Genomic DNA, 27,742 nt, shown 5'->3' on the forward strand with positions numbered 1-27,742 from the left:
TAAATAAAGAAAAAAGTTGCTAAAGGAAAAATGATTTTTTTATATGTAGAAGAAAAAATAAAACATTGCATTGGAAGAAAAGGTAAAAAAATATATATATAAATAATATAGAATAATTTTATTGGATATTATTCACCATTCTAAATTGATATTTAATTTCAATTAAAGTTTTATCCCTATTTACTTCAATGATTGTTGTTCCTCTGTAGAAAGTAATGGATTATGTCTGGTTTGAGTTGCCAAAATTTTTGTGAAAAACAGGTAGTAACTTAAATCAGCTGAAAATGCATAAAAGTATCTAAAAAAAAAAATATGATTTACAGGTGAAAACAATAATTAGTGATAAACCTTCTGGAAATATGTATTGCAACATTGTCTATTATGGTTCACCCAGTCGTTTATATTCAGAAAATTCCATTCCCTTTAAGGCAATTTACTTACTGTATATTTGATTACTCATTTAATGTATTATATTGTTCTTACAAATCACTGCATACATTCTACAATGAAAAATTGGAAATATAAGACAGTATTGATAAATATAATTGTATCAAAGACCCCAATATTTCAATTGACTAAAAAGGATGTCCTATGAGCTATTATAAAAAATATTCACTTTTACTTGAATTTATAGACATTAGCACACATCACACCAAGCCTATGGATACAAAGTATATTTAGCACACAGATTTTTCTTTATAGCGACTAAAGTACATCATAATTATATAATTTTAATATACATCTAGGATCTAAAGCAACTCTTGTTTGAGAACACTAGGGAATGTAACCATTGAGCTATACTTAGAGGGAAATAGAGCTAGAGACACATGGAGTTCTAAAGCTGGTACTGTTCCTGTAAACGTGAGACCATTATCAGGTCTAATATATCATTTAATGGGGAAAGGGGAAGGTGGGATTTAGTTATAAAGAGGTGTTGTGCCTAAAAATGGAGGAATGTTCTAATTGCGTAACAAAGTTCTAATGTGAAATGTCATTCCTAAAAATACTACAAATACATTATGGAAAAAATACCTTGTTGCAAACATAAATAGCTAAAGAGTGTATGAAAGAGCATAATCACATGCTCAATGATTCATAAAATATTAGGAATCTTTTTTTTGTATCACAAAAAGCTGGTTAACAGCATGTAGCAGAATACAAACTATTTTAAAAACCAAATCAGTAGAGTATAACAGAACCACAGTGAAATATGAAGATCCAAGCAAATGTAACTGCATCTGGGCGGCCTAGACTTCCCACTTTGAGGTCAATTAGATATTAACTCCTCTTCTAAATATGACTGAACAGAACTGTGGATCTGGGCGTGGTCTTCGCTCCCTCAGACCCCTCCTCACTCCCTACTCCCACTCCTCTTTCCAGTACGAACTACCTCTCTCCCCATTGAAAATGAGTCCATAGCAACTCTTATGTGGTCTCTAGATCAACAAGCTCTTGGCACCTTGAGTTATGTTTATTTCGATCTGCTGGACAAGTAACAACTGATTATAGTTGGTGTTTATGTACCCTTCACATTCCCTTCAATCTCCCATTTGCCTTTCTGTATCCTTTACCATATTCTTGACTGAAAACTTTTTTAATTCAATAAAATTAAATTTAATAAAAAATCTCCTTAGGCACAGTAGGCCTGTGTCTAGCAGCTGCAGTGACTGATAGGAAGCTCATTGCTTGCATAGAGGATATGGCTGGTATTTATGTCCTTCATTGGTAAAGAAAAAATGAGCTTAAGGAATGAGAGAATAGTTCACTGAGAATGTGAAATGTCAAATTAGGTCTGCGAGGAAGTTATTTTGAGGAATGTGATTTATCTGAGGAGAAAATGAATTGTGCAGGGGTAGTGCCACTTCGAGATGAGCAAAAATCTAAAAACTATTCTGCAGAATATTCACCTTATTATGCATTTGGCTACGAAATTAACATGTTTTGCCAGTGGAATGTGGCCTTATGTGTTCCCAGTCCTACCCATACCCCACCACATGGTAGAATTAATTGTCCGTCATCATCCCAACATTATATTTCGACTATAAATTCTGTTAAATGTGAATTTATAAACACAGTACTGAATGGCAAAGCAAAAGTAGAATTCTAAGGTTATATCACAAGAACCTCACACTTCTGAAACTCTATTCATGCAAAGTTTTGCAGTACTTATTTCTCTAGTACTAGTAAATTCTATTCTGTGACAGCACAGCAGGATATGGAATGCTCAGTACAAGAGTCTTTCCATCCACAAACTCCAGGTATGTACAGTACATCTAGGCCTGAACAAAAAAAAAGTTGATAGAGATGCCAAATATGTATATGATTATTATATTAAATTAGAAATGCACTCTACTTAAGAAAATCACATTGTAACTAGTATCAGCATGTGAAGTGTGTATGTCTGCTCATGTCTTTTATCCGCTATAGTGGAATTAATATGGTGATCTATGTAATATTTTATACTCGCTTGTAATGTGGTCCATAATTAATATTTTTTTATCTCTTATTTGAATTACAGAATTAATGCAAAGCACCAAGAAATACGGGAAAAACAGGCAAAGGTGTTATTTGACTTCAATGCAGCAAATGATATTGAAGATGATGACATGGACCCCAATTATGCCAGAGTAAACCACTTTAAGGAGCTCCCTGCACATCTCAATTTGCAGCGGCCTTATTCCCCTCCAGGTCCTGGGACTTTTAGTTACTCAAGAGACACACTAGTGCCTACTTCAGAGAGGGATCACATTCAAGACCTTTACGGTAAAATAAACAAGAAGCAGCAGGCACCGGATACAGTTGACAGGTAATAACCATTGCCAAACACATCTTATCATGCTTTGGGCCTTGATGGCATGATGCTCATTAGATGAAGTTGTATGAAAAATTGCATATGATTACACTTTGCCGTTTTTCCCTGCTGTGAGGTATCATGCAGTTTCAATTAGTCTGGGGAAAGATAGCGGAACTGTGGCATTTGTATCCTGGAACTAAGCTTTGCCTCACAAGACTGATTACCTTTCTAAGACTTCGCTTTAACAAAATAGGGACGAAGCAACAGCATTTATTCCATGTGCCCATTTAAAGATGTGTTAATGATTTTAAAAGTAGACAGAAAATACCAAATCAAAGTAATCATTGTTGTAAAAATAACAACATTCTGATGTGCAATATAAATGTAGCTACCTTGACCTTCTCTGCATTATTGCACACTAAATCTTACCTACTGCCATAATTTGATCCTAGATACAAAAAAAATTATTAATTAAAACTCTCTGTTATAAATATACTGATGCCTATGGTTTAACCTACCATCCCATGCTATTGTAGCACTGAGAATTTAAGAAACCAAATACAAAAGACATAGGGCATGATTCGTTAAGGAAAGTAAAGCAAAAAAATGAGTAACTTTTCACCTTGGCAAAACCATGTTGCATTGGAGGAGGAGGTAAATTTAAAATGGGGGGACAGATTTTTTAATTGGGGAATAGCATGTCCTAGATCAAAGTCAAATGACAGTGTAAAAATAAAGCTATGAAGTATTTGTGTGCTACATGAAAAACCAGTCAGTATTTAGCTTATATGCAAAATAATAATCTCATTTGCACCCCTTGCATTGTAGCATGGTTTTGGCAAGGTTCAAAGCTACTAATTTTTTTGCTTTACTTTCCTAAATGAATCAGGCCTTATACTCCAAAACATATTTATACTGTTCAAACTCTGACTGTTTTGAGAGAAGTGAAATAAAGACAATCGTATTACAGAAAAAGGCCATCACTTTATTTACTGCTGCTGAATTGATTAGCTGCTTGTCAGCATTAACTTGCAAAGTGCGCAGACATTTGTAGATATTAATAAACAGCCAACAAGAGGCTTGCTTATTCACTATGATAAAGCTGACCATGTTGGCGATTGGTCTGGGTCAACCATTAAATTTGCTGATTTCGAAAAATCTAGTAATCTTTATTCTCATCTAATTTTAACATTTAATGCCTGCTTATTGCAAATTTGTACACAAATGACTAAATTACAACATTTTATTATTTAACAGTGTTGATTAAAGGGCTGCACTTACTGAAACAGTAATGAGAGCTTCACATGCTATTTTCGGCTTCAGTAATGTTCTTTGGGTTAATTACAAGTCCATTAATAATATGCTATTAATTTAAGAGATGTTAAGTAATTATACAACCTATACGGGTCTCCCACTCAACCTTGTGCATCCCATGTTCTACTTATGATGGATGTTTGCTAATAACATGGTACATGATTCACAGAATTATCATTGGGAAAATTGTGTACAAACTGATAAGGACTTTCCTTTTCCTTTTTTGTCTATATTTGCTTCCTCAATTGATATGCCACAAAGTATATGGAGGTCTATGTATATAAAAAAAAACAATCAAACCCTACAATAATCCTGCTGGTTTATTTCTAATTTAATTATATTTCAAATTCATGCAATGAAATTCCTTTGGCCTTTAAGAAGTGATACTGGTTCAACCTAAATTCAGCATATATTCAGTTGTTTTATTCCAATCGTTTACTTAACAAAGTGATAATGGCCACAACCAAAGCGCTTAGGACATGCCATAAGAGTTTGACATTGGTGGCAGTACTCTACCAAGTAAGTAAATTCAGATGTGAGCTTGAAACGTGCCTGTCATGTAGAGTGAAGGCTACAGGTGCATTTTAATTCAGAGGTTCTAGGTTTTCAAGAAACTAGAATGCTTATATATTGGTTTTAATGGTGTGTATCATATTATAAGTATGGAAAACCAAATCTATACCAGTATTGATTCTTAATGAATTTCAACTGATATGTCAGAATGTGTGTCTATTCTCTTCACTTTATGATCACTTGGGGTGCAATGGTTTGCAATCATGTATGAAAATCGACCTAAAATGTATCTTAATTTGCAAAACTTCTCATTAGTGGAATGAAAATGTTTGGGCTGTTGAGTGGATTCTTGGAACCAATTTGAATAGCTAATGTCTCTAATTTGCTGATTGGATTATTATTGTCAGTGTTATAATTGATCACCTCTGAAATTACCATCTTCTTTCCCATAAATACATCTTGTGTTGTTTGTTGCATCAGCAAGTTTTATTTGAATCAGTCCGGGAGTAGTTTGTTCCTTGATTTTTGTTTGTTAATATTATCTGTGCTTTTGGGGTGTCTTGGAGACAAATAATTAAGGCAGCAGAATGGCTTACTTAATTGCATGCATGCTTGCATAAATAATCTGCCAATGGTTGATAGCCTGTATATACTGTACCAGATAAACTGATTCATATGATAGTAACAAATTATATATATATATATATATATATATATCAGTGTTTCATTATACATAGACCTCTCAGGTCCTGATTTGCAGAATTTTCACAGTAAACAAGTGACATCCCAGTTAAATAACTTAATTGAGAAAAGTCAATGAATACAGTAGTTTAAACCACCATTTTATATTAGTATAAAGCTCCCATGGTCCTCTTTGTTCTCCAGTCTATTCACACTAATCAAAGGCTGTTTCACACTGTCAATCACACTTTGACTTTCCAGATTTGTTGTTTTATTGCCATTACTTTTTATTCTTCAAAAGTATTAATGTATTTGTCTTATCCAGGAAAGTGCAGTTCGCTGTCATCTGAAAACGAGAGCAAGATAAGTGGAAGTGCAGAGCCACAGAATGTCCTTTCAACACAGGCAACATGTAGGGATTAGCAGAGCGATGACATGCAGCTGAAATACCTGAGCATTACTGACATATATTTCAGAGAAACTTCTTAGGAAAGAACACACTAGAGATTCATAATCAATTTAAAACAATCTTCCCTGTTGGCAGTAATACTGTTTCTCTCTCCCCTGTACCTGTTTTCTGTCGCTCTTTGCAATGTAAAGTTTGGACCCTCCAAGGCTAGCTGCACATGTCCTTTTCTTTTGCATTGTGTAAAACCCACAGTATGTTGAGATCAAAACAGATGTTTATTATGATAACTGTTTAGTTGATTTTCTCAATACTGCAGTTTGTTAAGTATAGTATATTATCTGTGCATTCGAAGATGCAGTGTTGTTATAATACAGATAATGGGGGGAAGGGTTTAAAAATAATCCTTAAATTAAATACAGTTTGAATTTAATTTTCAAATACAAAATTGTTTGTAGCTTTTTATATTTTTACAATAAACCGGTTATAAAACTTTATTCATGTATTAAATACATATATTCCATATTTCCCAACATTCTTCAGATTAATATTATTATTATGTGCAATATATTTTTGCAGTATATGCATTCCATATTTTTATAATTGGATGCCATTTATAAGTCATTTGTTATTTTTGTACTTTTAATTTACAGTACCTTTATAAATTATCTTGTCAATTAAACCTGTTATTTATTAAAATAGTTGTAAAATGAATTGAACTTTTGAACTGAAGTAGGACCTTGAATGGCTCTAATGTAATTCCCTGAGTTTAAAATAAAGTGGGCATTGTGGGATGGATTTGATTCCTACTAAATGATCAGATGATAACTTGCTTTCTCTACTCCGTCCTTAACCTAAACATTTTTATATATCTTTCAAGTGCATGTCATTGCCGCAGAAATGACCATGAGTAATGAGTGCACGTGTGTATGCATGTGTATATATATATATATATATATATATATATATATTACACACACATACATACACACACACCTTTGTTTAATATTCCCCTTTTGTGTAGATAAAAAGAACATGTCAGCATTCGATTTAAACTTGTACACATTATATTGTTGGCAGATTACATGTACAGGGATGATTCTCCTAAGAAATATACATATATTTTTGTATCCGAGTAGTAAAATATTATGTTTGGATGTCTAATATACGCAGTAAATAAATGCTGATTTTCTCTGATTTGTTTCTGAGTGCATGTACATTGTTTATAAACAACTGGACAGTTTTCCAGTTGAGCCATGTTCACTTGTTCTTGTATTTGCCAAGCTGAATGAGGTTATGTTTAGTACCTTTTTAGTGTAACAAAGAATACTAAGTATTATATATATATATATATATATATATATATATATATATATATATATATATATATATATATATATATATACATATATACAAGTTAACCCGTGCATGATACTCATGCATTCTAGTCAAATCAAGCTACTTAAGGTGTGAAAAAGGTTCTTGTCATGCATTTGGGCCTAGCCCAGGCCTCCTCATGGGAAGAGCGTTACTTTCCGACGCAAGTGCCCTTTTTTAACGTGGTTTTGTCCACATGTCACCACCTCATCATTTTTCTCCATCACCTCATCCTTCATCTTCATCGCCACATCCTTCATCAAGCTACTTAAGGTGTTAAAAACTCCCCACTGTCACCCCCGGCAACCACTAACCACCCCCAACTGTCACTTCTCCTTCAAGAAATATATAGGTCAGTGTATAACTCTGCCCAGCAGGTGGCGCTGCAGCTTGGTTTTTTTTTCACACACACGCCACTAGGCATTTATGTAGTAGATATATCTATATATATATATATATATATATATATATATATATATATATATTGCTATATTTTGAAATTGTGAGTTAATAGTTTCTAATAAGAGTCTGCTAAATTCTTGTGCTGTGGGTTAGATAGATCACGTTTTATCTTATCAAATCATGGTCCTTGTTCCCCTGGGAAAACCTTATACAGACTTAAGTACATCACACTGTGAGTTGAAATAAAAAAGTGGTTTATTATTTTAGGAAAAATTATAATAGAAATTGGCAAAAATTTATTCATTAAACATTTACAGATAGCTGGTATTTGGTAAGAAAAAAAGTGTAAATGGTGGGTGGTATGCTTTATACAAAAGATCACAAATAGTTTGGTTAAATGTGAACAAAAGAATCTCATTACAAGTCTGCTTCAACTGGTAACTGAATGTTGGGCAGTGCTCATACTTCCATGTGTGTCATTCATAAGGAGCATCACACAGATATACATGACTTCACACCCCACTCACCACAGCCACTGAAGTCAATAAGAACATAACTCTCCTAGAAATCTATAGACATCTTAATAGCAAACACAAGGAGATAATGAAGCTCATCATAATCATAAAGTATTATCTTCACCTTTTCATTCCTGAGGTTCAGGGATGTGTATATAACTCAGGAGAAACATCAGAACATGTTTACATACAATAGAAACATTTCCACAATTTATATCTGTTTAGTGAGTCTCAATATTTATCATTAGTCTTTGAATATAACTATTACAAAATGGAAGTTTTCTTTTTTTCAAGTTTCAGTAATGATATCTTATTTTTTTAAGAGACCTCTTACCAAAGCAAAACTTGTGCACTCTAGATATAGATATAGTTTGCAACCCATTTATTAAGTGAGTGATATCAGATCTCAGCCAAGTACACTGACCAAGTTTGTAGTGCCAATAACTACCCCTTAAATGCATTTCTTCATCTCTATAGAATGTCAGTCACAGGGGTGCTCAGTCTTTCTATTAAAGAGTTATTCACAAGATCCCACTTACATTGTGTACTTCCCCATGTAGAGTTTTAATGTTGGTCTTACATTTTAATCTCTGCCCCACCTATGGGTTATCCACTATTACAGAGGCGCTGGTCCAACACATCCTACATCCCATTTTTGGTGTTCAAGAATTTGGGACTATAAAAGGGTGTTTGCAATGTATGCAGTAACTGATTGGGTTGGCAATGTCCTGCATCCAGGTCCTGAACTCACTACATAGTTTCTGCACAGGCAGCTTAATTGTATTGGCTACTGGTGCTACTCCGGAAAAGAACATTGGAGGGTATCTAGTTCTAGAGGGAGTCTTGTCTAGCAGTAGACAATCCCTTTAATGTCTCAATTTGCTGAATTATTTTGAAGGTGTTTTACTATAGATATTGGATGATCAACCATACATATTTTTACCTCCGTATTTTGGTATTGTTGCTCTTATTAAGGCTATTCTTTGAATATTCACTGCATTTCCTCAATAGTCTTTATGGGTATTTGCTAACAAGTCTTATAGCTGTCATTCTGACAATAATTTTAAAATATGAGAGGATATTGCTCCATCTAGCCTCTGTCACATATTTCATAAGATGATTTATTAATTTGTTCAAAATTGTTCCCAATTATGTACTAATTGTCCCAAGTGATCCACCAGCAAAGATCAACATCTATGGCAGCATATACATTTTAAATGAGGATGCAAATTTTCTTGTGGTTTGTTACTTTTGCTAAAATATTGTGTGATAGTCCCATATTATTAGTTACACATGATAATAAATGATTTGTGTATGTATGCTCACTCCCTCAGTCACTGTGTTTTTCCAGGAGTATTTGTTCTACAAGAAGGGATTGGTTGTCTTTCTAGCCCTGTATCATGATTTATTTTTGTCTGGGGCTGAGATGATTTGTTTTCTGTGGACTGTGAACAACCATGTGTATTAATGATCAATTTATCAAGCAGTGCACATTAATTTCTTAGAATAAGAAATGTCATTGAAGCCTAAATGCTAATATGCGTATGGTTAATTAAGAGAGTCAGAATAAGTATGGTGAGCACTAAGAGCCAAAGTCAGACGCAAATAATGTTTTGGTCTGCCTATGGATGTCATAAGAACATTAAATTGCAGCTAGCTGATAATATGTAAATTTAAGATTTCAGAAGTGGCATTTTAAACATTCATTTAATGACCAAAGATTAATTAAAGTTGAGAAGAAAACTTGTTAATATATGGAATAGAGATTATCTTCTTTTCTAAAATTATAAAGCCTAAGTGAATGTACAGTTTTATTTTTGATTAAGACATGTAGAAAAAACCTCCTTTGCGTAATTTAACACTATTAGTTCTTCATAGAAAAAGTATGCAAGTGTCAGGATCGGGTATAGGATGGTGTACATTTGCCGGGGTTAACACTACTAAACGTGAAGGTGCAGAGTCTAACGCGCCACTGGTCTTCACTAGGGACCCCCGCAAGGAGGTTTGGTCTTATCTGCTAGGGCCGTGCAGGTCGTAGTTCTCATAGACAGTCGCCGGCTAAGCGTTGGTGAAATACAAGAATAGTCAGATGAACCTAGCTCGATACCAGCCAAAATGATGTAGCACGAAATTAGAACCAGAAGATAGTCAGACAGACCAGGGTCAACAAAGGAGCAGTATAGAGCCAAATCGGAATCCAATAGCGAGGTCAGACAATGCGGGGTCAAAACCAGTAATGAGTAGGAACAGGAACCGAATCCAGGATAAGAGGTACAGCAAGCTGGGCTAAAACAGAAGGAGAGCGCTGGAGTAGAGGAGACATTATACTCTGGAACCCTAATGGTGCCAGAGCAGGTTTAAATAGCAGGCAGAAGCTGATTGGGTCCCCCCCAGCGGTCAGTGAAGTCACTAAACGCTGACAGCTGATCCGGAGCGTTCCCTGCTGCCTAGCAACAGGGACGCAAGGGGAATGTCGGTGCGCATGCGCATAAGCAGAGAGAAGCCAGCCGGGGGAGCTTAGCAACGTGACACTCCTGGTCGGAAGAGGCAGCCGCCCGTCCCTAAGCAGAGAGAAGACTGCTAGTATGGCGCCTGATAACACATCTCCAGTATTCTGATTTTCCTTTTCAATCTTGTTTGAATACCCCCTTACAAGAGAAGAGTTTTGGGCAGTTAAAAGGCTTATTGTTTTACTAAATCACAGCAAAAAGTATGTTTATTATATTTTAAAACCCCACATTTTTTGAATTTTTGATTTTGAATGGTACCACAATGTCTAGGTCCAATAGATAAAAAAATCATTAAGCTATTGAAGATCATTGCACCACTTGGTGGAGATTGAGTATTTTGCTATTTTATCATTTGAGACAATAGCTTCAATTGGGATCATTGATAACTTCTTATGGATTAACAGAAAACTATAATGAATGTGATGGACTGACGAGAATTTTTCAAGTTTTATTTTATTACAGCAGATGTCTCTAGCTCTCTAATCTGCTGATAAAAATAATATCATTTTGGACACTAGTAAGACCTTAAAAAATGTCTATATCAGCTGCACCACTTATAGGCATCCAACCTACAAAGAGCCAAAAGAAAAAGTTTATCTTTTGACTCTAATCTGCTGCCTTCAATGATGTGACAGCCGAGTACCGTGCTATTATACATAGGTAGCTCTACTCTGTGGCCATCACTGATTCAATTTCTCAATTAAATTTCTGGAACAAAGAGCCACTGCTGAAGTCCTCATGACCCTATGAAAACCTATATTTGCCTTTCTTCAATACATCAGCACTTTACTACAGGTCTAGAGAATCTGGAGCTATGAAACAAGTCAAAGAGAGGAATGAAAGGAGTGGGGGGCAAACACTCCATTCATTTCAGGTATTATGAGTACTGTGCATTTTGTTAGATGTGGTAGAGGTGCCTCTCCATACGCTTCTCTCTGAGTAGTTGCATATCAGGCGTGGGGGAGCTTGTTGTCATAGGATAATGTTTTGATTGGCAGCCTGAGACCATTTAGTGCAGGCAATTGTTTCTTTCACTGCGTCAATAGAGAGCAAGTGACCCAGCGGGGAGGAGGACCATTCGGCGAAGCGCCTTTGCCACATCTTACCAATCCCTCTCTTGTTGAACAATGAGGCTTGTTTGTTTTCAGGTTAACCATAAACTTTCTATTACCCTACACTGAGGCTTAACTATCATCTATAAAAAAAAACAACTATATACAAAGTCTATACAATAACATTAACAATAACATTAGTCTGTTGCAGACCTGAAAGTGTTAATCTCACTGTCTAAAAATATATTTGAAAAATAAGAAATGTTATTTGCGGTCATTGCTTTTAATTTTAGCTACTGGTTCCAATGGTATTTTTTAGAGGTGTAAGGGAGGAGTTGGGGAACAAAACCTTTAGTAGGCTTTTGAGTTCTTTAGAAAGCTAATTCTGTCATTGAACAGACAGAAAATTGTCCACTTGAATAGAAAGGGGGAAAATGGCACACTATTTTTTTGGTTGTTTTCTGTCTGAAATACCTGTAATGCTCCATAATTGTCTGAAAGGACTGCAGTAATTGAGCAGTTGTATGCAGTAAGTGCACAACTAGCCAGGGGTCCTGAAGTGCTTCTATGTACACTCAGGTAATGACAGAGCAAGCTTGCTGCCTTGCAGCTCCTGCTTTGTAAATCAACCTGGCTTCTCCTGTGTGACTGCCAGGTGTACAAAATCTATTTTAAATGGCACCAAATGTGGTAAAGCTTAGTCCTGACTCCACTTAGCGCTGATTTTTGAAGTGGGCTCATTATCAGATTTTTTGTGCTAGCCTTGCACCTGAACGCTGTATGCATTTCACTTTAACTGATTGTCGAATTCACATGCTCCGCTGAATGAGGGAATCACATCACATACAGGTCTGTACAAGTCCTATGCAAAATAAAAAACCTCACAGTTAACTATAATATAAGAAATGTGCCGGCACATTAGAATATTCTAATATAGTTTTCTTCATCACTTTTTGGTGTCATTTTCTCAAGCACTACTTAATGTCAGGTTGTCATATTATGAGCTGGAAAAAAAGTCAGTTACAAGGGGAAAAAGCCTCTTGCAATGTTCTAAACCAGCTGTAAATTATTTTTTTTTAACTATTTATTTTGAAAAATAGCAGTCATATACAGATAAGAATCAACAATTAGTACATTTGCAGGGCAAGAGACAAAAACAGAGAACAGTACATGTGACGGGCATACGTCAAATAAGCTGAAAATGTTTGAGTAGCAAATCTATAAAATAGCCAGAGGTTGTCAATAAACAGGCAGGTAAGTATACAATTGTTATCTAGAATACTCAAGACACTATAACATTTTATAACAATATAATGTGGGGGAGGGGGGGGGGGCACCATTGAGATTGAAAGAAAAAGAAAACATACTTCCCAATTATCCACACAGTTCCTTATCCCTTTCTTTCCTTTTTAAGAAGAGAAACAAATAAAAGAGGGGCAATAAAAGTTGCAGAGGAGATTACTACTTAGATGCTCCGGGGAGGGAAACAGCATCGAGAGTCCAGAGTCAGGCCACCTATGAACCTGGGGAGTCTTGTTAGGGGGAAGGAGTTGGTACAGGAGGTAAGGGGTTATAAGTAAAGCCAAGGAGCCCAAACCTGGTGAAATTTATCACCCTTATCATGTAGGTGGTAGGTAATCTGTTCCATCCGAGCAATAAACCAGATATAGGATCGCAGGGCCGCCATAGTGGGGGGGTTAGCTTGTTTCCAAGACTTGGCTACTAGGCATCGCGCATCTGCAAGGACATGGGAAGCCAATTTTGCAGACTGTCTATCATCATCAATCAAAGGGTAACAGAGAAGAAAAGACCAGGGGTCTTTCCGGACAGGGCATGGAAGGAGGGAGGAGAGGAGGGCCCTAACTCGATCCCAAAAGGAGGATATTTTAGGGCAGGACCACCAGATATGCAAAAAGGAGCCCATCTGGCCACAACCTCGCCAACATAATGGAGAACTAGAGGGGAACATTTTAGTGAGTTTGTCAGGTGTGTAGTACCACCTATAGTATACTTTGTATGCGTTCTCCTTCACCAAAGTGGAAATAGAGCTGGTGGCAATTTGATCCCTTATGATTTCCAGTACTCCTCCTCTGGGGGGGGGCCCAGGTCCCTCTCCCTCTCATGCCTACCGCCCGGAGGTAAAAGTACATTGAGAATTAAGCTGTAGATAGAGGAAATCATGCCCCTACCCAAGGGAGAGGAGAGACATAGAGATTCAAAGGGAGACCTAAGAGGGGGGAGAGGAGCACCCCCGAGGAGAGAGCCCACAAAATGTCGTAATTGGAAATACTCGTAGAATTTAGGATGGAGCCTTGGATATTTGGAGCGTAGGGCATCCCAAGAGATAAAGGCCCACTGAAATAATAGGTCTCCGACAAATCGAACTCCCGATGTGACCCAGGGACCATAGAAGGCAGAGGAGAGCCCAGGAGAAAAGGCAGGGTTACCCCAAAGAGGTAGGACAGTAAGAGAGGACACCGATATCTTGAGATGGGGTCGGCAGGTCTCCTATATTGCAGCTGAGAATAGAAGGGTAGGGCATTGGGAGGTGAGGGGAGATCTAGTTTGTTTTGAGAGACCCCATATACAGGACAAGATTGGAAAATTAAGGTAAGCGGATTCGATGTCAACCCACGACAGTACCGTGGGGGGGGGGGGCAAAGGAGGCTACAATCTGGCTCAGGTGAGCCGCCCAATAGTAAATTTTCAAATCCGGGAAACCCCTACCACCACCTCTGGTGGGTCTCTTTAAGAGAGCCAGCTTAATCCTGGGAGACCGGCCTTTCCAGATAAACCTAGAGAGACATTTTTGGATAGATGTCAGGTCCAAAAGGGGAACTCGGACAGGAAGAGACTGGAAGTAATAGAGGAGCTCAGGAAGGAGGTTCATCTTGACAGAAATGATCCTGCCCAGTCACGAAATGATCAGTGGCCGCCAGGAGAGCAATTCAGACTTGATCTTAGCAAAGAGGGCCGGGTAGTTCTCCCGGTAGAGGGAGTCATAGGAGTCGGTAATGAAGATACCTAAGTATTTCATTTTCTTTCTCTGCCACCGAAAGTTAAAGCGGGAGGTGAGTACCAGTCCCTCTGGGGAGGGAATATTAAGGAGGAGAGCTTCCGATTTCGTAATATTGATCTTGTACCCTGAGAGGTGCCCATGATGGTGTAATATGCTAAAGAGTCCAGGGAGAGACTTCTCAGGCTGCAGGAGAGTCAGAAGGACATCGTCCGCAAAGAGAGCGAGCTTACTCTCCAGGTTCCCCGTCCGCACACCCCGTATGTTCGGGCAGGCCCGGATAGAGGCCGCAAGAGGCTCTATAACAAGGGCAAAGATGAGAGGAGACAGAGGGCACCCCTGGCGTGTACCATTGGATATGGCTATAAGGTCAGAGGGAGAGCCGTTGATCATGACTCTTGCGGAGGGTCGAGAATATAAGGCTTGAATACCTGTGAGGAGGTTACCCGAAATCCCAAACGCCGACAAGGCTCGGGACATAAAGCTCCAGGAGATCCTGTCAAAAGCCTTATCGGCGTCAAGGGAGAGAACAATGGCCGGGGCCTTCCTGGTATTAATGATATGAATCAGATCAACGACTCTCCTGGTATTGTCTCTGGCCTGACGCCCCGGTATAAAGCCAACTTTATCATAATGTATAAGGGAGGGAAGGACCGAATTTAGTCTATTAGCCAAACTTTTTGCATATAATTTGACATCTATATTAAGCAGGGAGATAGGGCGATAACTAGTGCAGTCATGAACATCTCTACCCTCTTTATGGATGACAGAGATCCGAGCCTCCAAAGAAACCCCAGACCAGGAACCCCCAGTTAGGATTGAGTTGAATAGGGTGTGCAAACGGGGGACCAGGAGCCCAGCAAACCTCTTATTGTACATAGCAGTAAAGCCGTCTGGCCCCGGAGCCTTTCCTGATTTCTGAGACTTTATGGTTTGTTCAATTTCCTCTCTGGTAATCTCAGCCCCCAAAAGGGTACTAGCTTGTGAAGAGAGTTTTGGGAGCTTAGCGGAAGAAAGGAAAGAATCAATTAGCTGTGAGTGTTGCTGGGAGACTAAAGGATCAGACGGTTGGGGCAGGTTATAAAGTTTAGTGTAGTAGGATTGAAAGGCAGCACGTATCCGCTGAGGGTCATAATGTAAAATTCCATCGGAGTCCCTGATAGCCAGGAGATTCCGGGCCGCTATCTTAGCTTAGTTTGGTGGCCAGCAATCTATCGGCCTTGTCGCCCTTTTCGTAGTAGCGCTGATTGAGCCACTTGAGTTTATTGGCAACCTGGTGGGACAGCAAGAGATTTAATTCACCACGGACAGAAGCAATTTCCTGGAGAACCAAGCGATCAGGGTTCAATTTGTGGCGTTGCTCTAAAGCTCTCAGTGAGTCCGTTAAACCAGCTGTAAATTTTAAGTGCTTTCTTACCAGGAGTTTCTGGACTGATGTTCTCAAGAAAACATCCTTTAAAGTTAATCTTATAAGCAGGGTCCATGTATATAATAACTGTGCTGGTCCAGTATTTCATTGGAAATGTGGTAAATATTTTAATAATGCATATTAGAGAACCTGATGCTGTTAAGAAAAATGTCGCATAATAGAATCTATGAACATTGCCATGTAAGCTGATTGATTCCATGAATGAATTAAAGAGTTACATGTGATCACCAACCGGAGTGTCAACCCATATTGTAAAGGGTTTAGTGATGTCTTTATGTAACCACTTTTGAAGCATGAATGCTTAGGGATGAAAGCATGGAATCCACATCAAAAACACATATATAATTTGCATGCTATTGTCATGAAGTCTGCAGGGCTCCATTCATTTGAAGAGATTCCTGCAGAACACAAGACAACCACATCAAAACTGCATATGCAGTTCCCATGCTTTAATCAATGCATGTAGCATATCTTATACTCTATCACACCGGTACAAAGATTTGCCAAACATGCACCTGCCTCTTGGGACTTCTATGAACATTCAGCTAATTCACAGGTATGATGTGCAGGTGTGGTCATCTAAACTAGTCAAGTGCTGGAATATAGTTATATAGTTTATAGTTATATATGTTATATGGGTCTCACTTGTATTATAGCAATTTCTAAAGTGGTGAAGACTGGAGTAAAATGCAAAACAAAATCCCATTTTTCAAATATCCTTCAATAAAATATAGCCAATTATATACTAACCCTCATTTTTAGTGATGTTTGCCATTCTGTATAGCTGTCTTAAAGGGAAGTAAACATCACTTCATCACCTCTCGAGTAGACACCAGGAAAAAAAAAACAGCTCTGGTCTCTGATTGAGTGAATTTTCCATTGTAATAGGATGCAAACGAAAATGTAACAATATAGTTCCCAGCATCTTTCTTACATATGCCAGTTTAGAAATGTTAACTAGAAGTTCTGATTGTTCAATGATCTGCTGAGACCAGGTCATTGAGTCATTGTAAAGAAGTGGAAGAAGAAATAAAATGGTGTGAAAGGAAGATGGCATGAAGGAGAAAGATATCCTGAACACAACACTTGCTAGGGTCATTGGATACTGGGTATGTTTACTTTGTTTTTTTGTACAGGGTTGTTATGGATCCTTGCCAGGAATTTTAAATGGGATCCAAAGTTGTACAGGGTCCCAATTAATTACCAAAACCACCTTTGACATCAAAGTGTCTAGGAAGAGTGCCTGCACTTTTAGAATCTGGGGCAGGTCGTTATTAAAGGATTTTCCCACTTTTACATTTTAGCAAGCCCTTTCCCTTCCCTATAAGATTACTTTGGTGGGAATCTGTTCCATGGGACCCCACTATTCTATATACTTTGCAGTGTCCCATCATTGACATAGAGCCTTGGATCTCTGCTGACCATCTCCGGCTGTATTTGCTTCTCGCAAGGATTGGATAAATCACTCAGCAGCTATGAAAACCAGCTGCTGATTAGAGGAGTGGACAGTCAGCAACCAGCTTGCTTTTACAGTATAGAAACTTCCACTAAATTACTTAAAAGTGATGGAAAGGGGTTTGATAATCTAATTTAGTAGTGAATTTTCTACTTCTACTTTTTTTTTTTTATTAATATTATTGAAAGCCTTACAGCAGCACTTTCGGACCCTTGTGCTTGAAAAAAATTGGTAAAGACCCAAAAACATGCACAAGGGATGCAGAACGTGGACCTCCTCGAGCGAGAGAGGAAGGACCCTAGTCCCCGACCCCCGGGACCAAAGGGTCCCTTAGGCCGCAAGGCTTGGGGTGTCCCTTTAGCCCCTGGGATCCGCCGTAGCTTCACCCAGGGCTCAGTGAATGCAGAGTGGGTACGGCCGCAGTCTGGTGGCTGGGCTAGTTATAAAAATGTTCTTTCCCAGCTGAAAGGCCCAGGCAAAGAATATAGCGATGCTTAAGAGAAAGTGGTCAAAGGTGCCAACATAATCACGTTATATCTGTATTAAGGTCTCCCTACCCGTCATTTATGGCCCCCTGGATCGCCACTCCGGATGCACAGTTGTCCCAGCCTTTCAAAGCTGCATTCCAGCCCCCTAGCCAGAGGACCAAGAGCAGCTCTGCCACAACTGCACTTGATCTTAGCCAAAAGGCCGGGAAGCAAAGGAATTTTCTACTTCTCTACTAAAAGCATCCAGCTTCCCACAGATACTTCCAGTGCTGCTTACTTTTATTTGGAGGTAGTACTCTAAGTAATTCTCTGAAATTATGGTGATTACTTACTGGTTATATATGAGTAGCATGCTGCACTATTTACTATTAATCACAAGGGCACTGTTTATGCTAACAATGTTGCACTGTTATTTTTAGAAATGTTTTTATGTTTTATTCACCCAAATTCGTATTCTGAAAGTCTTCTGATTGACAAACTTGTTGTAAATCTTTTATATTCTTAACTGTAATGTGCACAGAAATCTGTTTTCCATTATAGCTAGTTCTATATGTGGCCTGTACATGGACAATCGTTAAGAGATAATAAAACCATAAGTGTTGCAGCTGTGGAATAGCAGGTGTGAAAATGTTTCTGATAAAACGTCAACCCCCCAAGATTATAAAGTATTCACAGACAAATAATTGTGTAGTCAATAAACAAATAATCCATAGCCTCCCTTTTTCAATTGTGCAATTTGCTTTTCATTAGATTGAGGAGTGTTTTGAAATCATAAAAGTCCAGCTCGAAATTTTTACTGATATGTTTTTCTTTAATGGATTCATAAATCAACACACATATTCTTATTTTGAGAATGATACTTCTCTTGCTTCATCAAGCTTTTATATGCCTCCAAGACTGAACAAGAGGAAAATGTTTCTTTCTTAATGTGCCCACTATTGATGAAAGAGCTAGGTGCTCAATGGTATTATTTACTTTTCCAAGACAGACATATTTATTGGCCTATAATGAATGGTATTTGGCAAAACTTCAATAAGATCTCTTTAGAAAATAGGGAGGAGCTTTGTTGTGGTTCAAGTGTAGAAAAATTAGCCAAAAGTCATGCCAAATGCATCATAGGTTTGGCAAGACAATGTTTGCCCATGAAAGGACACAGCATGGCGCACACTGATCCATCTACTGAACACTTCAGTAACTTTTCTGTAAATCCTTTTCTTCAGTAAACAGAGAATGAAATAAAAAAAACCCTGAAATTATGAAGTAGCTAAAATGACTCACAATAGCTGTTCCCAGATTAATATAAATACATTGAACATTGCTCAGGAAAGGTCTTTTAATACTAAGGTTATATAAGACTTTACTGAATCCATTCGGAGAATAGTATGTACTTGTATCAGGGTGATCTGGACCCCTATTAAGTTTAAAACAAATAATATTAATGTATTTATTAGGAACTGTTTATGTGTATGTTTGGGGAATTAATAATATTCTATTACTGTTTATCTGTATGGTCCCCACAGCTCTGGAGAGTGGGGAAAACAGCATAAACAGAGATGGACAAGAAAAAATAAGTCGGAAAGGCTTTACAATCTATTGGGAAAAGGGAAGAGCTTAGATAAAGGGAGTGCCTATGATTTGGGAGCATTGGGACAGCAGCAAGGCTGTAGCCAATTTGAGTAGTATGAGAAGGGAATATGGGTAGGATTTTGTAAAGAGAGTATTTAAAGAGTATTTAAAGATTTGAAGACTGATTTGATCATGGTAGGAAATTCTATAAGTGGGTTTCTCCACAGGAAACATCATGTAGGTTGGAGTGAGAGGTAATAATAAGAGAGGAAGCGGAACACAGTTTAGAGGCACATCTAAGAGGTCATGAGGGAGAGTATTACAAGACAAGGATTGAGATGTATGACCAGATGGTGGTGTTTAGGACTTTGTAGGTGATGGTGAGTAATTTGAATAGGATTCTGAAGGATATGGGGTGGCATGGATGTGGAGTGGAGATAAGTACAGTGTTGCTGTGGCATTAGGATGGATTGAAGTGGGAACAAAAAGATAAGAATACAATTTAGGAGGAGGTTGTAGTAGTCAAGCCAGGAGATAATGTGTGAATGGATAAGTTTTAGTTCAGTCTTAATCAAGTAAGGGCATATTTTAGCAACTTTTTTTTATCATTGATAGTTTCATTGAAACTTTTTCAAAATCTAATGGTTCAGAAAGGAAAAAGGGAGGGGGTAGTACAAAAAGGGGGGAATATTGGGGAGGGTTTATTGGGTGGAACAGACACAATATTTTAGAAAAAATATATTTTCTTTCTCAGTTATTATATAGAAATATAGTCCAGTCCAGTTACGTTTATGTTTATTCCTGTTGTATATTTTTAGCGATAAGGCCCACAGTTCTGTCGCTGGCTTAACTAGAGTTAATGTTATTATGTTTTTACTAACTGGTGTTTAGGAGTCCAAGTTTAGCTTCAGTTGTGTAATTTGAGTTGTTTTTGTTCTAAATCTACCCAGGATTTTTGTAGTGATGGGAGAGATCATATTGATTGTGTTAATATACGGCATCCTGGAATCTAATGAGATTTGGTGGCGCAAGATCTCTTGCTTTTTATTAAGTGTCATAAGGATGTAGGCTAAACTTGTTTGTTTGTGTTTCCAAACATATTAAATCATTATCAAATAGTTTATATATTTCTTTGGGGTAATATTTTTTATTGTGCTTAATATATACATAAGTTTAGGAAACAACACCACCTTGAATGCCGCTAGTCGGCCCTACCTACATAGTTTATCCAAGCTTTGGTCAGATTAGTACATGTTAAAATTAATGGGAAAATGTTGAATTCAAATATTTCTTTGATTTTTTTTTGTTGGAACTCTTATTCCTAGAAGTCCTTTTTCCCATGTATTTGTGTTTAGTGTTGAGAACATTTTATTTTTTGAGGAAATATTGATCATAAGTGATTCAAACTTAGAAAGTGTTAAGTTTGTTGAAAGCATTGTTTCGGTAATGATCAAGTATTTCATGTAGGGATAACAAAGAGGTCTCCTGGTCAGTCGCAAAAAGTAAAACATCTGCAGCAAATAGGCACGATATATGCATGGTTCCTTTTAGATCGATACCTTTGAAATTTGGTATCATTTTGATTAGAAACCTGATTAGTGTCTGTGCCCAAAGAAAGTTATAATAGTTTGTCCTGATGATGTAATCTCAAATTTACCAGATTTAGGACCTGTTGTGTGTTATCCAACACTTGGCATCATAAATCCAACCTGATCAAGGTATACTAGATGTTGGCTAATGAGGCTAATTTTGCAACCAATTTAGCATATATTTTTATAACTGTATTTAATAAGGTAAATGGTCTTTAGTTTTTTTTACATTCTGCTGGTTTGCTTGGTTTCACTAGTTTAGGGATTGTTATGACTTGCCTTCCAACATTTCCTATATACTTGTCTTGGCCTGGAGCTTTATAATTCGGTTAATTATGTTTTGTATTTCCTCTTGTGTTCTTGGGGCTTTAAGAGACTCGCTGGTATCTTGATTAAGGGTATGGAGTTGTAAATTAATCAGGAATGTATGTATGATATTCCCTGAAGGCTGAGGTGTAGATTTGTTGCTTTTTAAATTATATAATTTGGCATAATACTACAGGATTAGACAATTCTGAGTTGATAAGTTGTTCTATTTTTGACTTGTTGGCCTCTAAGTTTCCTGGCAAGTAGTCTACTATGTTATTTCCTGCAAATATAGAATTTTTGGTGAAGTCTAGTTAATGCTGTATATGTGTGTGTCATGAGCAGTTTTTGGAGTTGGTTTCTTATCAAATTCAAGTCTTTTGTTGTTGCTCTCGAGGGATGTTTTTTATTTTTGGCTTCTAATGACGTATGCTTAGATTCTACATATGAGCAGAATAAAGCAGAGTGTGGAGTCAAGGGTAACACCAAGGCAGTGGGCCTCGGAGACTGTGGAAATTGTGATGTTGATAATGGTGAGAAAGAATTAAGAAGGGGGGGTGGTGACTCTGGAAGTAGGGAAGATGATAAGCTCTGTTTTTGACATGCTGAACTTCAGGTATCATTGGGATATCCATGTGGAGAAAGGACATAATTGGTTGCAGAGAATAGTACAAAAGGGGACACAGCAGCATCAGAGACGTTGAATTGGATATCATCAATGTAGAAATGGTACTGAAGGCTGCATGAACAAATTAGTTCACCAAGAGAAGGTGTAGTCAGGAAGGGATTGACAGAAGAGAAAGTAAGTGGCTGTATACAAACCTTTCAAGTAGCTTGGAGGCAAGTGGGAGATGAAACTTAAGGAGGTAGTTGAAGAGCGAAGCTGTATCAAGAGATGGTTTGTTTAGGAGAAATTTTTAAAGAGGGTCTGGTATGAGACTGACCAAGATTTGCATATACAGTGGGCTAGAATGACCAGAGAAGTTGACCAATTATATACTTTTGTTGAATTTTTAAGATGATATTTGGTGTTGGTGTCAGGGTAGAGTGACAGTGATCTTTGGGACTCCTTGCCAACATATTACGTCATTTTGTGACTGTAAGAGTAAGCAGGCAGGTCATGAGAGGAGGCTGGAGGGTGGTATGGCCATTAAGGAATTGGAACTGAGAAGTTTAGCTGTTATATGAAAATGTGATAAAAGTCAAAATTAATTGCAAATTTAGCAAACAAAGAGAATTAGAGGGCAGACTTTATAAATTAGATCATGTACCCTTCATTTGTGAGACATAAAGTGCTCGGAGGCAAATAGGGAAGAGCCAAGCAGTGTCTAAACACTGACCCAGAGAGAGATTAGGAGAATTTAAAAGTCTTGTACTGTACCTTTGAACGCCTGTAAGTTTAAAAAGAAAAATATAGTGATTTGAGGCATAAAAAAGCCAAAGAATCATTAACAGTACTAAAAAAGAGAGCGCGTAAAGACCATATAAGTTTATTGGATCTACTTATTAAAATGTGTTGATTAAAAATCTATTCACCATTAATAAAATATTGCTGGGCAGTTGAGTGATACTCAGCTGCCTCGGTGATATCGGCCAGTGGTACAGAAAGCCCAGACTTGGGTTTTCAGTTCCACTAGTAAAAAAAATAAGAAGAGAAATTGTTAAGAAATAAAGATACAAATATTTGTAACACATATTTGAATATATTGATTGAAAATATGCTTTATTCAAATAATAAAGCATTTTTTCATTCATTTTTTTCTGTTATCGCCATCCTAAGATGGTGAGGACAGAAAAAGGATTACATTGATTCTTGTTTTACCATGATCCTTATTAAATAGTATTCTCCATGTGAATCTTATCCCTGGTAGGGGTTAACTCTGACGATAGCAGTCAATCAGGAATGACGACAACTAACTAAAGTTTGCACTCCCCATACCCAAGACGCGGAGTCTAACAGGACACAGGTCCTCACCAGTAGCCCCCACAAGGACGTATGGGCTTGGCTGGGTGTGCCACTCAGCTCGCAGCCAATGGGTTGTTGGGTCTTGAGCGTGGTCCATATGCGGTGATGAAGAGACTCTAACAATATGGCAGCGCGTGAGGATAGCTCAGGCTATAGCAACGAATGCGGCACCATAAATATTGCACAGCAGGGACACTTGCACCAGGAATATGACAGCAATAAAAAGCAGCACTTGATGAAATATAACAGAAACACCTGCACTAAGGAGTCTGCCAATATTACTTTGAAGCAGAAAAAGTTATTGGATAACTATAAGTCCAGTGGAGGCCACAACCGGAAAAAATAAAAGCTTCTCTAATATTGTACTCTATATCTTATCTTATCTTCTATTCGTTCATATGTGGAATTGGACTCTGGACCTTTTCTGTTGCTCTGATATATGGGTGGTAAGCAGCATTGCAATACTAAATTACTTCTTTGTATATCTGTGGACTCTGACTGTCGACCCTTTCTGCCGTTCTAGAATATAGGAGGTAAGCAGTGCTGTAAACATCCAATTGTATTTTAAATAATTTTTCTCCAACTCCGAAATACAAGTTTGGTCTTATTAAATCTCCCACATAGCTCAGGTGGATTAAGTAACCTATGGAACTACTTTGATAATATTCTTTTCTCCATCCGCTAGGCTACATGGTACGAGAAGTTCTAAAAAAATTTTTCGAATATCTCTTCTTGAGTAATGTAATTAAATTCATCTTTGTTTACTGAATAACAATATATTAGATATATTGTGCTCTTATTTTCTGTCTGATACATCAGGAATGTGGCAGCAGTAGGGATGCAGCACTGATGTTATAACTATTGTAGGGGGCCAGGAGATGCTCATAACCAAGATTGTTGTTTTGACTCCCTAGTAATACCCAGAAAAAGTTCATATACACAGATTAACAATTTTAGGGCAGAGAGTAGGCCCGATGGGTTTTGTATTTTATGAAATAGACATACATAAGTGCGCGCACAAGTGTCATGGTAGCCCTGAAGCAGAAGACTGGTGGCGTGGCAAAAATAAAAAAGATATATGCACTGGACCAAGGTGAGTCCGGCCTGTAACACAGTGCTATCACCCGTGATAGATAGGGTGGAGCACAATTTCCAGAGAAAACACCCAGTTTCCCCGAGATAGGCTCTTTGCCTTTTAATAAATATAGCTCTAAATCTTGTAAATCTGTTTGGAAGACTGAATATAAATACCCACACACTATCCTCATTATTTCATCATCATGAAAACAAGTAAGGAGTGCAGCCATTTGCAGTTTGAATTATCCTGAAACAGTGATATACTGTTGTTTGTGCTAGTATAAGATCAGCGTGTCAGAAGCAGGGCCGGATTAACCATAGGGCTAACTGGGCTACAGCCCAGGGGCCTATGGCATCCAGGGGGCCCTTGAAAGTGCTCAGCAGCAGTATTTATTGGTCGGGGCGGGGGCGCCTCTGGCGCGATCAGTGCTGCTGAGCACTTTTACTGCGGTCCTTCCCCGGTACGCTGTAGGTCCTTACTGAGGAGATCTCGTGAGTCTCACTATCACGAGATCTCCTCAGTAAAGAGCGTACAGCGCGCCGGGGAAGGAGGTAAGTGCCGGGGGAGGGGGAGGCGCGGACAGCTCGGATCCAGGGGGGGGGGGGACGCGGGCAGCTCGGATCAAGGGCAGTGAACTGGATCTGCTACTCAATTATGGCCATTCGTCATAGAAGTTTTTATGTTCATTTGTATCTGGAAGTCTGTCATGGTGTTTGCAATTTTCTAACGTTATAGTTGGAGCATTAGTGTCACTCCTTTGCCTCACTTGACATTTTGTAGAAGGGCATATTGGCCAGCACATCTCAGAAGCAAGACACCAAATTGCAATTAAAAGGTTATAGATATCACCAACTTTTTCTCTCCAATGAAAAGCAATAACAATTACATAAATATCTGTTGAGGACAAAAAGCTGCTGCTGCTGATGAAGATACTAGAAAAATATATGGTCTTGTATAATAAATACTATGCACAACAGAAGGAAGTACAACTGTACATAGAACTAATTACGGGAGTATCCAAGATGACATTTGTTTGCATCCTGCAAGAAGTTTTTTGAGGTCTAGATCTGGTAAATTTTATTTCCAACCCTGCTGAAAAACTGTGTCCCCTACCCAATACAGTAGAAAAATGCTAAAAAATTGGTTATAAAGCTATGGTATAAAATACATTTTAGAAGAAGCTTGGAAAACCTTGATAATCTTGCGTTTGCTGGACCGTATCTTATGTGCAGCCCAAAGAGTCAGGAGGTTTGCTCGGTACACCAAAGCAAGTCATGGACACGTGTGGGAGCTGCCTTAAGTGAAGGTAGACAGATCCACCACTGTATACACTCATTATTATTTCTTGCTATTGAGACACAGCACATAACTTGGTGGTCAGGGGCTGTCTGTCAAATTTTAGTCCGGGGGTGACTAGACTTGCACAGCAGCATATAAGGAACATTTTAAAGGAAAAGAAATGCAGGTAGCCCAGTGACCCAGCCCAAGGTAGCCTTTGGGGTGGGATCGGCCCCCCTACTCCCATCCCAGCCATCTCCTGCTTGTGACTATATAACATTATTAAGACTACTGATTTGCGTAGTTATGTATGTGATTTTATCTGCCACTCATGTTCACATCTTAGTATATAATCTGTTTTCCCTCCAATACCACAAGATGGAGAAATTTGCTTTATACAGTGGCATAGGATGCAAAAAGTCAAGCTTTATATTGAATTTTCCTTGGTATGTAGACTCTAATCCTTTTATTAAATGGCTGTAGCCAAAATACGTTGAAACTCTTTGCTTAATCTTGTTTCAGTGCCAGAGCGTGCAGGTCTTCCAAAGTTCAGCTTGTACAGCGCTAGTATTAAGTGTCGCTGCTACGTTTTTATCAGGAGTCTAAAATGAGCATTTTAAGTAAACAAAACATGCACACAATTATTCATTTGACAAATCTCTTTTTGATGTGAAACTGAAAAGGAAAAACTCCTTCCTCCCTCTGTTAATCGGCTTATGCCATCCTGATTTCACATGCGATTTCTTTCCTTCCCACATAACAATGACTTTGTCATTTTGCTGGATAATTGGGAAGTACAGAGGGTCAGGTAAAGAATTCATTTGTAGACTGGACTTCTACCAGCTCAGTTCAGCACACATTAGGGACACTAGAAACTGATTTTTTTGCTACTATGTAGCCCTGGGAAACTAGAGCTTGCTTAGTAGTGATAGCGTTAAAACAAACTCTACTTGTTAATTGCGTTTTTTCCAGCTTTAAACCCGCTAGATATCACCTCCTATGTGGCAAAAAGCAAACTTTGTCATATTGTTTGGGTATTGAACCCTTACATGCCCTTGAGTATAAACATATAAAAGGAACTTTAATTTGATTAGTTTATTGCAATAGCCAAATACATGAAACATTTACTTTACCTAGGCATCATATCCTGAGCAGGAACCACTCTTTCATTGATTGTGCTATTATAAACAACTGTTGCCTCTGTCCTAAGTTCACAAAATTCAGGGTTGTTTTGTATTTGTAAAAAAAAAAAAATTGCAGCAGTACAAAAGTATTATAGAACATAGATTAAAATAAAATGGTCTTCAGGACCTTGGGATGGTGGTGATCGCACACGTTGCAGTCAAAGTGCTTAGGCCATTGGTGAGCAAAGCTCAGTCATATTTCCCTCTTCCTAGAGACTGATGTGCAGTGCAGTCACACAGTTTTTGCAGCAGGCTAATCCATTACTGAATAGTGATGTCTACTCACTATCTTGACTGACCAACCATACATTTGGTTAACCTATTGTTTGGGTTGGGTGAACACTTCATGCTGCTGCTCTGATCTGAAAAAATATTGTGGTACTTTTCCAGAAAATCCCTATATGGATGCAATTTTGCATTTAAAGGATATAAACATAAATAAATATATTTCCTACCACAGGCCAAGACACACAGTCAATCTTAGATTTTGTTTATTATATAGTTTAAGGAAAACTCTGTAAAATAAAATGTAATTTTTTTAAATGTATTCCACGGAATAGGAACATTTTGTGTGTTATCAGGCTCATTCTCTCATCTTAAATTGTATCTTTTTGCTCCAAGAATATCTGAAATTATTGATAGCAACTAAAACATTTAGACGTTAGTACTCTCATTGTCCTAATTTTGCCACTGGAAATCTTTAACATGAAATGCTTATTTTTGTAGATTTTAGAATCATGATTTATCTGGATTAAGCAGGATAGTAGACTGATTTACTCCTAAAAGAGCGATGACGTGATACAACCTGTATTGTACAAGCAT

The 27,742-nt window shown here is 37.9% G+C and overlaps 1 protein-coding gene across 3 annotated transcripts in view; it reads left to right on the forward strand.

Annotated features, from left to right (window-relative positions):
- PARD3B (par-3 family cell polarity regulator beta) overlaps window positions 1–27,742 on the forward strand; it is a 1,062,783-nt gene that overhangs the window by 669,834 nt on the left and 365,207 nt on the right. For 2 of the 3 annotated variants that reach the window (XM_075180190.1, XM_075180191.1), the window contains exon 20: window positions 2,519–2,806. In XM_075180190.1, coding sequence (XP_075036291.1) covers window positions 2,519–2,806 — 288 coding nt within the window. Of the gene's footprint in view, window positions 1–2,518; window positions 2,807–5,627; window positions 6,906–27,742 lie in introns of those variants that run through there. The other variant, XM_075180192.1, reaches the window with a different exon arrangement.

The sequence above is a fragment of the Mixophyes fleayi genome, chromosome 7 (assembly GCF_038048845.1).
Source record: "Mixophyes fleayi isolate aMixFle1 chromosome 7, aMixFle1.hap1, whole genome shotgun sequence".
Classification (NCBI taxonomy): domain Eukaryota; kingdom Metazoa; phylum Chordata; class Amphibia; order Anura; family Limnodynastidae; genus Mixophyes; species Mixophyes fleayi.